Here is an 18866-nt window from a genome sequence, read left to right on the forward strand (position 1 = left end):
GAGTTAGATTGGTTTTGATCTTATTGTGGTCTGACCTAAGTCTGATACTACAGGACTTTTGGATGTTCCATTTCGGCATCCCTGTTCTTGTTCATGTGGAAGTGTTGTGTTTTTCTTTTCCTTAATGCATTTTATTAATGTTCCTTTTGTTTAGGTATTTTATGAAGGCTTTTGCTGGTTTGGCTGTTGACAGTGCGTCGTTGAGGACCCTGCCTGGTTGATGTTGGTTGCTTTCTTCCGAGGCTAATTGGTCGACCATTTTCTGAATAGGAATCATTCTAAACTACAGGTAAATCTTACTTGATAAAGAAATGTATTGAATGAATATAATCGCATTAATGTAAATAACTGACCCTTACACATGACACATATAGCATAACTACATAATTATATACTACATTAGAATTCGTCATCGTTCTCATGTAGAGACATATCTTAATCATCAATTTGGTTTTGGTTAAAATTCAATTGGTGGTCGGAAATAACAGGGGAAGGAACTTTTCAATTCTAGAATAATTTCCTCCAAAAGATCCATAGTTGATAGCTTGTTTAAATAAATTGAAATTGTTATATGAGGAACAATTAGTTGGATCATGTGTAGTTCCCTCGTTTTCCTGATAGCGCAAACACGTTTTTCAGTTGGGTCTGCTTTTTCCGATAAGTATTAATTTTTTCGTGTGATAGTAGCTATTTCGTCAACTGTACGTCCTCGCACAACTGTTCTAGCTCCATGGTCATTTTATAAAACGGTAAATTATGGCGCCTCCCGCTAACTAGTAAAAGTGAAAAAATGAGTAAAATTGGTTTTTGGAAACTATTAATACCTTATTCCAGTCATTATGAAGCCTTTCACAATCGTTGTTTGTTCTTAACAGCTGGTTAAAACAGGACCAATGTACAGGAGTTCAAAAGTGACCTCGGATTCAATTTTTCTCCGTATACTCTAGCAGTCTCTCCAGTTCCGGTGGTGCCGAAGATCTCAAGGAATCAAATACTAAAGGGTACCTTTCAGCTGAATAAAAAGGCACATTTTTATTATATAATTAAAAGAAATATTATTTCACTTTTGTTACCTGGAAGATAGGCTAAACAAAGCAGGCGAAATACGAAGTCCCGTATAGGATTCCCGTTCTTCTTTTTATATTGTAACGGGTTATCGCCGATGAGTTCGGTGTATTACTCAATCCCTTCAACACTCAAGCATAACACAAAGTAAACATAACTTTTCTATAAAACTACTGGCCCCGAAGGTCTACACTACAGTCCCATTTATATACTGGCCCCGAAAGTCTACACTACAGTCCCATTTATAGTCTTTCAGGCGTGGGAAAGAGTCAGTCGGTGAATCCGATGCATCAGTAATCGGATTACGCACGAATGACCCTTCCGTCGGTCGTTTGTCTATCCGTTACAGCTATAACGGATGGCGAGAGTTCTCTTAAGAATGATGCGTGAACGCTACAATATTCTGCAGCAAGTTTGAAGTCACGGATCTTCTTCATAACTGCTTCAGACCAATGAAAATTACATGCGAAGTGGTTGCTATTCGGAAACATCTTACGGACTGCCAAAAAATTGCACGTTTAAAGTCAGTGACGATTCTTTGGACCCTAGGAAGAGGCATAACTTCCTAAAGGAAGGTAAAAAAAGGATTTGTAAAAAGATTTTCAAAATAAATATTGTAAAGATTACAGTGTACCTTTAGTTTCTGGAATACAGAAAGGTAGTCAATCGCCCTTTTTCTGGTCATGCAGCAGAATAGAAGTGGCACCTGCTCCAGATCACCTTTCTCGTTTTTTATAAAGCCATTAATAAAAAGAAACTAGATAAAATAAAACAATAAGTTAAGCTTACGCTAAAATATTAAAATGTAATTTACTTTTTTAATAGGATCTCTGATGAAGTGAAAAGTTGCGTCGATGAACCAGGTCGTACAGTCCTCCAGTTGTCTCTTAAAAACTGGAGTGAAGAAGAGCAAATGGCGTGCTCTATTGGTGGCGGTTCCAGCAAATACGGCTCCTTGATGAAAATCTGAAGGAAAGAATGCGACGTGGACATCAAATAAAGGCTCATCTATTCTAGGGTTTGGAGGCAATGATTTTGCCCTCAAGTATCTGCAGCAAGTAAACATATACAGTAGTTACATAACATATTTGAAATGTTGTGCAAGGAATCCATTACCTTAACCTCCAAGTAGCATTTTCAATATCCGGCATATTTCTTCCGGTGATCTCCTTGTTCTTCTTTATTTCGTCAAATACTATTCTTCTAGGTGGTTTGAATTTTCCTTTTACGGCATCCTTTTTAGCCTTTGTAATAATTAGAATCTATAAATTAAACTACATTTTTTTTTTATTAATTTTGTTTAATTAAAGATATACCCGCTCATGATTCCCGTGGTCTGGTGGATGATTGTGAGGAATTCCATTGGGTATGTGTAGATTTTCCTTGAAGTCATCTTGATTGTAGTCTACGAAATAATCTCTATCAGATTTTATATTTTTGAGTTATTGTTGCTTTGCAGGGGTCTTCAACTCGACCACAAGAAGAGCAACGCCATGTAAAGGTTTTACCACCTACCCGTTTTTTAGTGTAGCAATAACCTAGGAAGGAATAAGTTGTAAGTAAACATGCGTTTTAAATTGTAATTTAATTTTTTACCTAGGGCTCGGCCCCGCGACGATCGGGTACGATTTTGGCCGAACCACGCGGTTCCCTTTTTTAAAAAGGCCAGACCGGTGCGGTTCGGTTTATGAATTTTTGGGAACCGATCGCACTGCGGTTTTCGCGGTTTTACCGTGGTTTGTTGGGTCACACCGCGGTTTGAATTGCTTACAGACAGTTGAGCTGTTTGAAATTCTGACAGACTTTCTACATCGTTTCCTTTACCAGCACTACCGAGTGCGAAAATTGTATGTGTCTCTGTGCCTTTTGTAAATAGTTAATTTCAATTAGATACAAACAATTTAATTCATATGACTGTATTAATACTTACGAACAGGAGTAGACGTTCGTGAAATTGACTGTTCATCATCACTAATGTCGAACAAGATTTCAGTTTCACCATTGATGCTTGTTAAAGCCGAACTTGTTCGTTTTTTCGCTCCTGAAGCTGAAGACTCCAAACTTTTGCTGGATTTTGATCCTCGTTTACTTGCCATTGTGCAATTCAATTCTCAGTCAAACTCAAACAGCTTGTGGTGCGAATGTGACTATACAGTATACAGCATTCAGCATAACAGCAATGCCTGACAGCCTAACCTGACTCAATTAAGTCAATTAGTCAAAGTTCGAAGTTCAACTCAGGTCCCACCTGGCAACCATTGGCGGCACTTTACGCTCAACGCGATTTGATTGGTTGATTTGAAATTTCCGCCAAATTTTCAAAAAAATTTCAAAATGGCGGCGGTTTGCACCCGTTTGACCGAATTCCAAACCGAGAACCGCACCGAAGTAAAAAAAGGCTAAACCGAACCGACGGTCTGGTGATTTTTGCGCGACAAACCGCTTTTCACCCCGATCGAAAACGATCGGGGCCGAGCCCTATTCTTACCTAATCCATTTGTTAACTTGACTTTTCTTTTAGTAGATCCTTCGCTGTGTATTGTTTAACATGGCTGCGTTGGTGCTTCGAATGGAGATTGCTGTACGAAGAAAATACATGAAATAATAAATAAAACAAGCATTAAATTCTTGCTTTCTTACCTGCAAAATAGATTCAATCGGTTCCTCAGGAGGATCAGCGCGTACACCATCGCTTTCATAATGTCGTCTGGGAACAGCTGGAAGAGTAAGATTAGCAGTTGCCTGAAATAAGAAAATAACACATGTTTATAGAGAACTTATTAACTGATACGTTATTTCAAATATTATACTTACTAGTAGATCATCAACCATAAGCGGAGAATCTTATGGTTGGGCGCGTCATCTTCGTCGTGATGGAGCGACAGGTGGAGGAGAAACGCTTATGGATCTAATAAAAGAAGCAAGAAAATAAACCGGAGACCTGAACATTGCCAAAGGAGAAAGAGTTCGAGGGGTAGTGGGAGTTGATTGCGCGACCGGAGATTTTCGTTGAAGAGGAGCCCTTATAACACCATACCGTCCATCGATATCTTTAGGTGTCCGTTTGTTATGTCCAAAGGACATCCGTGCAAAAACAATTTGCCGCTCTTCAGGATATCCATTCGTTACTTCCATTGGATATCCAAAGTAGGCTGCCTAAAGGAATTCATTTTTATTTTGTAGCATCGAAAGTCTGTCAGAGTGACATCCATTCAACGCCATGACAACCCGGTTAGTACCAGACCCATGCCTACCTTTATAAATTGTATATCAATGGGATGTTCGTAGAACAGCGAAATGTTCGTTGGCGACGTACCCGGGACGTCCTATTAAATTAAAATAAACCTCATTTAGCCATTCTATGGATGTACTGAAACCGACCATTCTTTTCCGACTTACGTCGTTCAAAGCGTTAATAAATCACGAAAAAGCAAATTGAATCGATTTAATTTTGTTTTATTTTCTACGACACGTACACACAAAATAAAAAATGACGTGAAGATTTAGAAACTAAATTGAAGTAGAACCACCAGCTCTTGGGGGACGAGGATCACTTGCACGGGTGCTTTTTCCAGCAACAGGACGTTCTAGAATATTACCGTGATCATCATCGTCGTCGTCGTCGTCACCGCGAGCTCCGTGATTCCTAGCTCTCTCTGGTGCGTGTTTAAACACCTTTTTAGTCTCGTGCTCTAGTTCTGCATCTGTGCCGTTTTTAAATTCTGTTATGCTTCTGATTCCACCTGAATACAAAGATAAATGAAAAGTAAGGTACAACTGAAACATTTCTGTTTAACAATAGAAAGAAGGTAGACATAGGCACAGAACAGCAACACGAGTCAATGGTGGACATATAGATTTAGTCGGTATGAAATATTTAACCATATGAATAATAATGAGTTAGAAAAACAAAATCTTACGAAATACAGCACCAGTCACACGGGAGCCTTCGAGTTTGTGTTTCTGGATACCTTTTCTTGGTTTTCCACACCAATTACACAAAGCACGTACTTGTAGACTCAAGCTCTTCAGCCTTGCTCGTTTCACGGCGTCCGCCAAAGTTATTCCACCACCAGCTTACACAATCCGTCTCTGAAATACGACATTACACATATATTATTATTTTAAGGTAAACCGAACTAAAAAAGAAATTACCAGTTCAAAACGAATGTCATCGTTAATTAAAATGTCTTCGAAAGTCAAAAGCATCTCCATGGAAGGTATAGGAAGTGTTGGCATGACTACCGATGTCGTGGCGGTGTCAACTTCCGCTCTACGTTCGTGTGGCTGATCAACAAATGCTTTGAGTTTGGCATCAATATCATTCATTCTTGCTTCAATTACGGATGCCTGCAATGCTGAGTTCTGAGATAGTTTTGCCAATTGTTCAAAATTGAACGATGAAATTCCATTGTGTGTTTTTCAGCTGCTGGTTCGTAACGGACAAGAGCACCACCAACACCAATAGAAGAGGTAAGCAAAGATGGCGTGTTGGCAATTTCTCGTGGAGCAGTGTAGCAACTACCAAAGCCAGAATCAGTAGACGAAAGAACAGAAGAACGTCCATTTGGTGAAGAACGAACATTTTCAAAACCAGAATCAACAGCAGCGGTCGGCCTAGACGAGGAATTAACCATAGGTGAAGAACAAAACAAATCAGAATCAACAGACAGGGAAGCATTGGAGTGGGGCAGTAAGAACGGCCTATTCAGAACTTGAATGCTTTCAGTGGTTTGCACTCAAAACAAAATATGAATTACTTTTTTAGCCATGAATCTATGAGTTAATGAACTTACTCGACTGTAAGTAACTGTCTTGTAAGGTTGATGGTACAATATGAGTTTTTACGTGACTTGAACCCTGTTGAAAGAAGCCTTCCTCTTCACTGCTTTCAATAAGGTCAGGGCTAGGTAAATAAGCAGTTCTTTGACGTTTGTGTCTTTTCCCCTTTCCTAATGGTTCCTGTTCTGATTCATTGTTAAAGTCCCTGTGTTTCTGAGCATGGGGAATCCATGTCTTGGCGTCCTTGTAAGATTCTAACATAAAACAATCAAAATTAAATCACTGAACATTAAAATGGTTACATAAATTTAAGCAAACCAAATTCAGCTCGTTTGGTGCAACAGTAATTGAACCATTTCTCTTCATCCCGTGGCTTCCTTCCTTGAACGCTGAACCCCCTTAACTTGGGGTATACACACAGAATTCCTTCTTTTTCAAGCCAAAAATCAGGTATCACAGCGACATATTCACCAGTGTTTGTGTGAAGATTCACGATAAAAAACATTCCCTTGTCCTTCATAAAGAAATTAGTTGCAAACACGTGGCTCGTTTCTCTAAAATCCATTAAGTAAAACAGTACTTACAGGTAAAAACACATTGTGTGATGCCATTTTGAAAGCCAAGTTAAGGAGAATTGTTTAAACGAAAAATAAGTAAAAATACTTAATAATCAAGAAGGGAAATGTAAAAACGCTCTAGATAAAACTGAATAGAGAAGACAGAGACAGTTGAAAATGAAGCGCGCCTGGACCTGTATCTATGGAAACCAAGGCTTTCAAGATTACAGCGCACCCAATTCTGTTTATTACCCACAAAATTTTTTAAATTGTGACTAATTTGGTAATTCCATACAAGTAACTGTATTGTAGGCAGAGTTGTTCTGATCGATTTGAAGATCGAGATCGATTGATCGATCGATCACTTTTTCGCGATCGAGATCGAGATCATCGATCACTCCGAAAAGATCGGATGGAGATCGAGATCGGCTGGGATCGAGAATCAATTCGACTGTGGCGCCACCTATGAGTCGCAATCGAAGCTCTTATCTTTTTGGTAGTGGTACGGATAGTTTCCATCCCGACCGCTAGGTGGCGAACCATCGAGACTCGTTGGGGAAGAAGAGACCGGCAGTTGGGCGCGATACGTGGAGCAGGAGAGAAGTCGGAGTAGCAGAGTCCCCCCAACGTTCCAGTTTTCTTTTGTGCTTCCACTTAATTTGTGTCAGCAGTGGCCTATCTGGCGACATTTGGTGTCAGAAGTGATATCGAGTGCTCGCTTCCCGTGGCTGCGACGGCGTGGTGACCCCTTGCTAAAACTGATCATCCGGCTTTATCGGAAACATCCAGCTTGCTGAGGCAGATTTCAACATCCATCGACATTCTCCGGAAGAAAATCTTGTCGCGGAACGTGGCATTTGGGTGTTTGGGAGCGAATTTCATCCCGATTCGCTGGATTTTGTGGCGGATTCTTCCCATCCTTGGCGACGACCACGTACGGAGAGGCTCAGCGGCTTGGCGCCAAACCAACATGGCGGATCGGTGAATAGACATTTCTTGTTGCATTTTTTTTTGTGTTTTTCAATTGCTGCTGGTAATTCGTCGAGAGGACGTTTCAGCCTTTTTTTTTGTTTTTACTTATTTATTTATTTTATTTATTTTATTTTTTTTTATTTTTATTTTTCGGCTTTGTGTTGTGTGGGGTATTTTGGCGCGCTTTTTCTTTGTGTGTGAAACAACAGCGGCTGGTGTTGCAGTGGCTGACGTTTATGCGTCGCTACCGCTGACATCCCTGCTGGTTGTGCAGAAGGGCATTTTTATTAAGCAACAGCGGCTGGTGTTGCAGGGGCTGACGTTTTGCGTCGCTATCGCTGACATCCCTGCTGGTTGTGTGTGAGGACTATTGTTCCCGTTTATTTATTTTTATTTATCGTAAACCAACGGCAGTTAGTGTTGCAGTGGCTGACGTTTATGCGTCGCTACCGCTGACATTCCTGCTGGTGGTGCGGAAGGGCATTTTTGTTAAGCAACTGTGGCTGGTGTTGCAGTGGCTGACGTTTATGCGTCGCTACCGCTACATTTTTGATAGTTTTATTTTGTGCATTCTGCAGACCAGTCTGAATCAGATGGCTTCTGTCGATAGTGGGGTAGCTTCATCAAACTCAGAAGAACACTGCGAAGAAATAAATGTGTGAGTACATTAATCTTAAATGTTTAGCTTAATTCCCTCATTAGCTAAATAATAAAATTCTATATCAGTGATGAAGATGCTGCTGCAGGTACTTTCAGTGCTAATGCCAATCGTTGTAAAAAAGCTAGTGCTGGCAAACAATCTGCCACGGAATCCAGAAGAAAGGATGCAACTCCATATTGTGTGTATGTACTTCCCAAGTACTTTCAAAAAGAAGTAGTGACTTCAAAATCTACAACATATAAATGCCTAATGGGATGTCACAATAAAATTGTGACTGTGTTCAACAGCACTTTGAACAATGGCAGAAGACATGTTGCTGTGAGTGTACAACACTACTACATTATTGCTCTGAAATACTAACTCTCTTTTTTAAGAACAGACATTCCACAATGTATTATTGGATGAGTTTAACGCTTCATTCACTGCTGGAAGACAATCTTCCAATGTTGATGGCAAACAGTTGCTCGTGGCTACAATTGATAAACACCTGGTGAATTTCAACGATTCTCCATCCACAATTACACCAATTGTTACGCAGTCTCAACTCGATGACCACATAATGGTAGGCACTAGGCAGTAGGCACTAGGGACTTAGGGAGTAGTCTAATCATGAAACATCGAAAAATTGCTTTCTTTTGTCAGTCTTGACTATTAATTCATTTTCTTTGTTTTAGGACTATATCATTCAAGATACACTTCCTTTGAGTGGAGTAGAAAAAGGAGGATTTGTTAAACTTATGAGTGGTCTTGATCGGACTCTTCAGTTGAAAAAAAGAAAATTTTTTACAGAAAAACTGAAACAGAAGTACTCCAACACAAAGACAGCTCTCATCATGGCCCTTCAAAATGCTTTGTATGTATGTACCACTGCAGATATGTGGTCGTCACGCCATCGAAGTTTTATTGGCATGACAGTACACTGGTTGGGTGATGATCTTAATCGAAGAAGCGCTTGTCTGGCAATCCGCCGTTTAAAAGGATCTCACACTTATGACGTAATTGCAAAAGCAATCAACGACATTCATTCTGAATTCAAAATTTCAAAGAAAGTAAGCGTTACAATAACCGACAATGGGTCCAATTTTCTCAAGGCGTTCAGAGTATTCGGGCCGACTACGAATGAGCAAGAACTATCCGAAAATTCAGAAGATTGCGAAGAAGAATTCTGCGAAGAGGACGACTCGTTTATCACATTGTTGAATCGTTTTCCCACCATTAAAAGAATTTTTCAGTAGGGTGGCTTTAGTTAAAATGATTCATTGAACGAGGATTGATTTCATAATTCTTTTCTCATTGAGAGTACAACACTGGTTTACCATCATCAGCCGCGTGTGAGCGGCTATTCAGTACGGCCGGCTTGATATTTACACCAAAGCGATGCAACCTTTCCGACCCAAATTTCGGAATGCTGGTTTTTTTAAAACTAAATGGCGTCTGCTGCCGGAATTGGTCAGCAAATCCTTCGAAAACTAAAAAAAAACTGTGCCGATGAAGAATTAAGTTTGAAAACATGAGATTGAACCGTAATATTACCGTTTAATGCCCTGAATTATAAATCTGTTTTTTACATTGTGTAACAAACCGGAAATAGACTGTTTTTGAAAATTGATCGAGATCGAGATCGATTCGATCAATTTGATCAAAAAAGAATCGCGATCGATTTCGATCATTTCGATCAAAAATTTGGTGGGATCGAGATCGAGATCATCGATCGCCATTTGGTGATCGATGCCCAACACTGATTGTAGGAATGATAATAAGATTTTAAAAAATTTATTTCTATTATTTGTCAGATCAATATTTTTAATGGAAGTTGCATAACAAAATAATTATTGAAATGTGTTTAGGGGCAATTACAAAAACCAGACTACACAGACTAATGGAACCCAAATATTCGTCTGCCGGTCGTAAATTCTAATACGTACTTCAATTGGAAATTTTATTGGATTCAATTTAATTTTTACACATCTTGATACGTGTACTATATGGAGTTGACTATTGGTAAGTGATATATTAATAGTGATAAAGACAAGGTATTTTAAAACTTATTCCCTCTTTCCTATGTTACAGGATAGTGTTGTGTCCATTGCAATTCTTCACAACACGTGTTGTGTCCGTGACCAATCTAATCAACACAAACAGACTTTACACACCTGGATACGTGTACTATAAGGAGTTGACTATTGGTAAGTGATATATTAATAATAGTGATAAAGACAAGTTATTTCAAAAACTTACTCCCAATTTGCTATGTTACATGATATACAGGATAGTGTATTGACCATAGCCATTACAAACAACACCTCAGGAAGCTGTTTTATCATAACAGAAATGAATGAAAAAAGAATTGCAAGATTTTGCCGAAAGCCAAAAGCAATTGTCAAAGAAAAACAACAAAGAAACCGTGTGAATCTGGCATTTCAGTCCTTGCTGTGGTCTACAATTCAAGAACAGCCTCTCGAGGATGAAAAATCTCACTCAATACAGTTCAGTGACCTTCAAATTTTTGAAAAAGTAGATATGGATGATTCTAGTTTGTACATTAATGAGAATATCGAAGAAAAATTTGACTTCTTCAATTCTGACAACGAGTCTCATGCTGGTGGTTATCTTTCGGAGGATAGCGATTGCGTAGAATCTTTCGACTTGGACGTTTTGGAAGAAGAAAGTATTCCAACGAATGAGTAAATTGTCACCTCTAAACTGCAAACTTGCTCCGAAGAAAGCGGCATCCCCTTTGTTCACATCGATACTCTTCTGAAATTATTAAATCGAGATGCTGGTCTTTCTTATCTGCCATTAACTGCTAGAACGTTGATGAACACCATGCGGGCAAAGAACAATCTAAGAACAGTGTTTCCCGGTAAATATTTTCATTTTGGCATAGCAAAATATGTATTGTCTTTCTTGTCAAAGTTGCCAAAAAGGGAATTACCAAACAAAGTTATGCTTGTTATAAACATTGATGGAATTCCCCTTACCAAAAGTAGCGGCAGCCAATTTTGTCCGATTCTTTGTTCTGTTTATGGTACTGATTTCGTGTTCGTTATTGGAATTTATCACGGATTTAAGAAGCCAGATTCTATCAACGATTTTCTTAAAGATTTCATTGTTGAAATGATTGTATTAGAAAGCGAAGGTTTGATGTTTAAAAATAACGTCATCCCTGTATTCGTCCATGCCCTGATTTGTGACTCTCCTGCTAGAGCATTCGTCACTAGTGTTAAAGGACATAATGCCTATCACGGCTGTCACAAGTGCGTAACAAAAGGTGTTTATTCATTCACAGTTGTAGGGAAACAGGGTGGTAGAGTAACTTTTCCCGAATTGAATGCAGTATTAAGAGATGACCAATCGTTTCGTTCTCGTTTACTTCCTGATCACCACAACTTAAAAATAGAAAGATCTGATATTGAGAGGCTAAAAATGAATTTTGTAAAAAACATACCGCTTGATTACATGCATCTGGTCTGTCTCGGAGTAGAGAAAAAAAATTACTCGAACGTTGATTTCTGGAAAACTTGACCGTACTAGATTGAGTCTTGTCAATAAAGCTAAGTTGTCCATTTACCTTGAGGGTACTAAAATTTACATTCCGTCAGAATTTCAACGTAAAACAAGAAACTTGGATGAATTTCCCCATATGAAAGCAACTGAACACCGACTTTATTTATTGTACGTGTTTCCCGTGGCTTTAAGAAACATTTTACCCCCAATGATGTACAATCATTATCTTTTACTACATGTTGCAATTAAATTGCTTGTTAACGAAAAAGTTTGCAGAACATTTGTGTCTTACGCCGATTCTTTGCTCAAGGAGTTTGTTTCTCAGTGCCCCTCTATCTACGGAAACAATTTCGTAACCTACAACACTCACAATCTCCAGCATTTAGCTGCTGATGTAGAAGTGTATGGCTGTCTAGATAAAATAAGCGCATTTGAATTTGAAAATAAATTGCAACTGATTAAAAATCGGTTGAAGTCATCAGTCAATCCTTTACAACAAGCTGTGCGTAGGTTAGACGAATCAGAAAAAAATAATTTGAATGCGCCTTTAATAAAAGAGAAACGCTCAAGCTTGTCTAGTAGCCGCAGTGACGGTCCTAATATTAATCATCTCCTTGGGGAACAGTTTAAAAACTATGATTCCAAATTCCTTTGTCTCACTACCCGAAAGCCGGATCATTGTGTATTATTAAATGATAACACCATTGCATTGATTTCGAATTTTATTAAAACTCCACTTGGGGAAATTTGTTTCATCGGGAGAAAATATTTGTCTTATGAAAATCTTTACACCTATCCTATCCGTCAAAATCTATTCAGGGATATGTCGTAACAAATCTGTCACCTGAAATTCAATGTTGGACTATTAAGCGCATTATATGTAAATGCTTCCGTATACCGATGTCAATTCCTTTGGATGGAAATTGGTTTGTAACACCACTTTTAATGTCTTAATCCTTTGTGGACAAATTTCAAGATGGTTAAAATATACAAATGGAATCTATTTACAGGCTGTTTATTATTGAAAGTTTAACTATTATAAATACGGTTCCTTAGTTTTTACGCACGTAGGCTATAAGATGACAAACGACGATTTTATCAAAACCTAATGCTTACGTCGCAAGGACGTCTGTAAGGTTGCAATTTGCTTTCCATCGGACGTTGATTGTAGACAAAAGAATTGGTCCCGCCTATGTCCAGAGGATGTCATTTTAACGAAAAGTTGGATGAAGGACGTTTGGTACTGATTTCATCTTCATGGGATTTCCAGTGGATATCACATGAGGACGAAATCTGTACCAAACATCGTCTGATCCCAATTTAAATTCTTATAACATCCATGGGATATACCGATATAAACCTGATGGGATAAGAGTCCTTTATCCAGTGAAGACTAAGATCAGAAAAATTATGGATATCTGAACTCTGTCCCACTAGGACGCGACCAAGACAGGATGAGGGGATAGACATAGGATATCCATGGGGCGAACGGTGTTGTAAGGGGAGGTGATGGTGTTTTCGGTGGTGTTGTTTTCTGTTGGGCAGCAACTAAAACACCAGCACGTCGTTTGGCTACACGGGAAGGGCCGAGGATCTCCCGGTGCTTGACAGTCCTTTTCGGACGCCTGCCAGCTCTTCCATTGACCGCTTCAACGTCGTTACGCGAACCACCAGCGACATTGCCCACGGTAACCCGTTTACCTATATAATCGAAAACAAGATTAATGCAATTTATACAGCGGCAGTTGCTGGAGAATTCCTTCCATGATGGAGAACCCCCTCTAGGAAAGAAAACTCCGGAACAGGCACTGTGAAGTGGAACTTCACAAACAAGACAAAAACAAAATTGTTACCGGCTGGAAACAATTGAATCACATCGAGAACACTTGGACGTAGAAGAGAGAGCAATGGTAAGTACTAGCATGTTAGCAAAAATAAAACAGCTATTATTTGGTATTAATATTTTGAAATAGTCTGTGTATTGTATAGGAATGACGCAACTTGGAGGAGGAGTCATCGAACCTACTGGCGGTTGCCGATCAAGGGGCTTATCGTAGAAGACGTTATCTTTTGTAGAATTTCGCTCTTCTGCGGAATTTGTTAATGGTTTGCAAGGTCAAGGAAACGTAGCACCCGGGAAAGAGCGTTATGCTGCAAAAGATAATCTTTTATGATAAACCCGTTGATCGAATACCGCTATTATGTCCGGTGATTTACCTGAACTTGCATCGTAATATCATTTAGAGGAGTTAAGTTTCTTTGATTTAACTTCAATCAAGTTTGACTTTCTACTATGCTTCAACCAACGTGCTTGGTCACCAAACTTTGTCGTTATGTCGGACTGTTAATCCGGAAGGAAAACGTCGAATTATTGGCAGTGTGTTTTTCAAAGTGGCAGACAGAACTGCTAACGTTTAAAATCTCAGTTGGGATAATATACTTCTCGAACAAGGTATCAACTTTCTCCTTTTTTTTGGTTTTGCCTGTGTTACATTGCCTAATATTCAATGTCATTATATATGGAAATATAGCAGGTACTTTGAGACCGGATTTAATTGGGCATGCTTCGTAGGTGGCTCTTCGCACACTGATGCAATGAAGACTCATCATAACGATTCCGGAATGGTTCGTCAGTTGCGCATTCACGGCCGTGTAGTAGAACCTCTTAAAGGTAATTGTATTAAGATGTTTTCTGCGTTTTTGGGATTCCCATAAGGTCTTGAATCTTTTCGCAATTTTTCTCGACAGACTTCCATAAAAAATGAAGTGAGTGCATTAGGTCGTGAGCTGTGTTTTCCCGCAAAATTACTGGAATGTCATCCGTTTCCTGGTCCCGTTTTGTCAATTCGAATCATTTTTGCCAAGGAACAATGGAAGCTGCTTTCGGTAACATGCAAGTACTGATTTCAGTTAGATGTAAATGCTGATTCGTTTGATGGTTATTATGCCAACATGGCAGCCAAGTAACCTGCCTTGCTTAATCGGATTGAAATCACGACGTCGAAAAAAGAGTCTCCTTCTGGAAGAACTGTCCAGTTCTTCAAATTTATAGCTATTGCGTAGCACTGAGCACTAATCAGACACAACCAAACTGGAATGATCTAGCCACATACACCCGCTTAATACCGCGTGTTTAGTTAGAAATGTCAACCATGCTTGCTTCCTATTGGGAAACGCTGTGCGTGAAAAAGTGATAGACGTTTCACGTACCTACTTAATGAGTAATATTTGGCGATTTTCATAGAAGCGGAGTTTTTGGAAAATAAAGGATTCGGGTTTCTATAAGATGCTAGCCCAGATACCAATCGTCTTCATCGTGATTCGTGTCAATGCATTCCATCTTGTCAGCGATCAGTTGTTTTTCGACCATTTCTTTCACAGGATTTTAGGCTTGGACTTCATGCAATTCCTGATACTTATCTTCCCCAAGAAGTTTGTAAACAGTGATACATAATGAAAACTGATCTTTCTATGAACATGGATACCGCTTATTTGGTTGTGGAAAAGATAGTTGAAACCGTCTTAACTGTTCCAGGAATTTCCATGGTCTCCCGTACGAAACGCCAAGCTTGGGGTTTTGGTGTTAGCTTCACCAAAGCTTCCCCCGCGCTAGCCTACCGATATCAAGCTTGCCGTATGTAACGGTATGCTTGAATTAGGAAACCTAACAAAGCTCTTGCCTCTTCAAGCTGCACCCGCACTTGCTTGCAGTTGTCAAGCTTATCGTTTACAGGGTAACTTGAGTTTGGTTAGGTAACCAAACTCTTACTTTATTCAAGCTTCCCCCGTGCTATAATACAGCTTACAGCTAGGTGTCAAGCTGGGCGCATGAAAGGGTTAGCTTGGATTTTGTGGGCTGCTAGTATAGTAATAATATTATTAAATAATCGGCGAATTTCAGTTAGAATTATTTATTATGAAAAGTTAGGTTATATTTCTTCAGCTAGTTTTTTAGGAAATCATCTGTTAAAAAATTACTTGTCTTAACTATCCGTAATAAGAAAAAAATAATTTATTTAAATAAAACAAGTTTTTGCAATTTTTAAAAATAACACAAGATAGCTCTTTGATATTCCCATTAATTATAGCTTGTAATTTATAACAATAAAAAGTAAGATATTTATGCGAGATGCTTTATTGTGAAGATGAGATAAGTTTTGTATAGGATAGAGATAGATTACTGCTGATTACTAGTTTAAAATTCTTGAATATTGTTTAAGCCAAATGGGTGATTGGAAGAAGCCGCGACTGCTACGTGGGAGACTCGGGTTCGAATCTAGTTCAAGGAATTTCTTTTTTTCAAGTTGACAGATACACAAGCTCACGCGGCGCTGGCTGAGTTAGCTTGAATAACCCAAGTCTGATGCTAGCTGAAAAATCTTTCATTGGATCGGAGCAAATCTAGCTTTTCTCGTGGAAGCTTACACTACTATGGAAGCCTGCCGTACGAAGCTTGCGTCCAGCTTCTATCTAGCTAACCGTCGCGTACGGGCTTGTACGACATGAAAATTCATGATAATCTTTTAAACTCGCTTTTTGAGAGAAGTTCACGTGGTGACTTGTTGGCTATTCATTAAGTATAAATGCACACTTGTTTGAAATAAGAAATGCATTTGTTTTTGGTCGACCCAGGTGTGTGTTGCTGCTGCTCTTCCTTGTAAAACTATCGTTTTTCGCCCAATTGTTAAATCTAATCCTTTTGGAAACGCAGATATTGTCAATCCATGTTCTACAAGTAAAGCCAACAAATACAAGTTCTTACAAAGGTCAGTAAAAGACTTTCAATGATCGTTTGTTAGCTTGTAAGTGTTATGTTTGGGAGTCAGTTTTACCTCTAAAACACCGGAAACTAGCAGTTTTTTTTTATTTATCATGACTTGCAGTTACTTCGACGTCTCTTAATATTCACGAAATGTGTTCTATTATTACCACATAAGAATTCTAGCCTAGAATAAAGAAATAATATCGAACGGAACAATCACAAAAATCAAGTTTTTTCATAATTCATAGATATGAACACAACTTAAAAAATAGAGAGAAAAAGGCCCACTTGGACGGAGAAAAAGGCTTACTTGGACGGAGAAAAAGGACCACTTTTATTTTTCAAAAAAATTTGTCCTTTATGGTAGGGTACTTTTTCATTGGGTCCTTTTTGGCGGTCCTTTTTCGTTGGGTATTTTTTCGTTGGGTCCTTTTTTCTCCGGCTACCGCGAAACAAACAGCGATGAAAACATGAAACGCTCTGCGAAACCATGAAATCCAATAGTTTGTTTTGCGGCTTAGCCGCTGAATGGCATTTAATTCCCGTGCCAAAGTGCGAAACTACGTTGTGAAACAGAAGGCTGCATGGAGGGCTGGTGAAACCTGCCGAAAGCACGAAACGTTAACATTTCAATTACCTCGCGTTTACCAATTCTTCATTATAGCAAATAATGTGATTAAAATTTAACGCCGGTTTTCCCTTGATGTCTAGTTTAGTTGGAGAAAGAAAGAACGGTCACATGATAGTCTAAAGAGAATCACTGTATTTTTAAAGAAACATTTTAACAGCTGTGTTATGCTGGGGATTTGCAAATGATTCGAATCTCGTACACCCTGAATTAACTTAATGCCAGAATCATTCGGTATTATTCCAGAATCATTCGGTATTATGCCAGATTCACTCGGTCTATGCCAGAATCACTCAACCTATGTCAGAATCGCTCAGTTTCTGAATCAAAAGAAAACGCGATTTAATCCCAAAGTCATAAGATTCTATGGCAAAATACTTGATTTGAATACGGAATCAATTAAATATATGCCAAAATCACTTGTTGATGCAAGAATCATATTATTATGGCCTCATTTTTTCGTGCGAATAGATGGCTCTAATGACTAGAATTCGGCATGTGAATGATTTCCCCTTTGGAAATTCCCCCACTCCCATGTTTGCTACAGTTGCCCCCGACTATTGCCCCCCACAGTTTTGTCCCCTCCAAACATATAACAATTGACCCCTTCCAATTGAACAACTCTGCGCCTTGTCCAATGGCTGGGTATTTGGGACGTGGGTAGATCTTTTTATCTCAAAATTAGGATTAGGGTAACGATCCAGGTTACGATCCGCTTCCTACCCCGATTACCCGGTTTTTAACCAGAAATTTAGGCAGTTTCTCTTAGTCTCAGCCACAAAATAAAAAAAATGAGATTTTCAGACTTGCCGTGCAATCATTTTTTAAAAAATGTGATCGGCAACAAAATAATTGCAAATGACGATGCATTGATTGAAATTGCGGTTTTTTATTTCGATAAATAGTAGTATATAGTATCTATAGTATAGATAGATTAATAGACTTATATATAAAAGAAGAATTAAACACCGTTTGTTTTACTTGGAGAACCAACTTAGTGTACCCCTCTTGTCAGTACAGTCCTCGAAACCTACCCATAACAACCTCTAACCGAATTGCCTGTGGCTGATTATTTTTGGTGGCAATCCGTGAAAAAACAGTTTTTTTTCGTGAAATAAGTTCCGATGGATCATGAATGGGGATCAATTATTTTTTTTATGGGGGCCATTAGTTAGGGGGGCATTAGTTACGGAAGGCAATCATTTTGGGGGTCAACTGTCGGTCTTCTAGGGACACCTCTAGCAAACACAGGGGGGCCTTTGGCAAAGGGGACGCTATCACTATCCCTAGAATTCTCACCTGTCATACAACTCTATGAATGCATTCAGCAAAGAAAATCACAAAAATCTGTGCAAGAATAAAAAAAAAATTTGCCAGAATCAAGAAAATGACTCCAGAATCACGCAATGAAGCCAGAATCAAAGATGTGATTCCAGAATAACGGCTTGAAGCCAGAATCAAGGGTTTGATGACAGAATCGGACTCAGGTTCTGCATTCTCTTACACCCTCTGCCACAGTTGCGAACCCGTCAATTTTTTGTACCATTGACCAAGACACACTAAAACGTTCGACAAATGCCTTTCTAAGCGACTTCTCTAAGAGAATATCTGGATTGCCCAGTAATAGAATAGCTGGATGGTCCAGCAACTAGAGAAGCTGGATTGCACGGCAACTACAGTTCAGTTCCTGAACAAATTGTTACAGTTAAAGTGCAAGTTTTTATTCCCCAATCATCTCTTTGTTTAGTTTCTCATCATGTAACACAAGTTAAAAATTTGTCACGAATTTATTCAAAAATGCAAAGATTGTTTTTTTTTAATTACATGAAAGAACCAGAGGCTACATAATATAAATTCAGAATTATAGTAATAACATCAAAAATTTAGATTTTTAAAATGAATTCTACTATTTTGAAAGCTTTTATCTAACTT

The 18866-nt window shown here is 38.8% G+C and overlaps 1 protein-coding gene and 1 pseudogene across 1 annotated transcript; one reads left to right on the forward strand and one right to left on the reverse strand.

Moving 5' to 3' along the window:
- Nucleotides 1-399: 399 nt before the first annotated feature.
- On the reverse strand, nucleotides 400-3897 carry LOC123467010 (annotated as a pseudogene).
- Nucleotides 3898-7969: 4072 nt separating this feature from the next.
- Nucleotides 7970-10725, forward strand: LOC123467011. The gene is made up of 5 exons (XM_045167071.1): nucleotides 7970-8034; nucleotides 8103-8355; nucleotides 8417-8613; nucleotides 10108-10223; nucleotides 10487-10725. Exons 1-5 carry the CDS (start codon nucleotides 7970-7972, stop codon nucleotides 10723-10725), a joined length of 870 nt encoding a protein of 289 aa, XP_045023006.1.
- Nucleotides 10726-18866: the final 8141 nt, after the last annotated feature.

The sequence above is a fragment of the Daphnia magna genome, unplaced genomic scaffold, assembly GCF_020631705.1.
Source record: "Daphnia magna isolate NIES unplaced genomic scaffold, ASM2063170v1.1 Dm_contigs132, whole genome shotgun sequence".
Taxonomy (NCBI): Eukaryota; Metazoa; Arthropoda; class Branchiopoda; order Diplostraca; family Daphniidae; genus Daphnia; species Daphnia magna.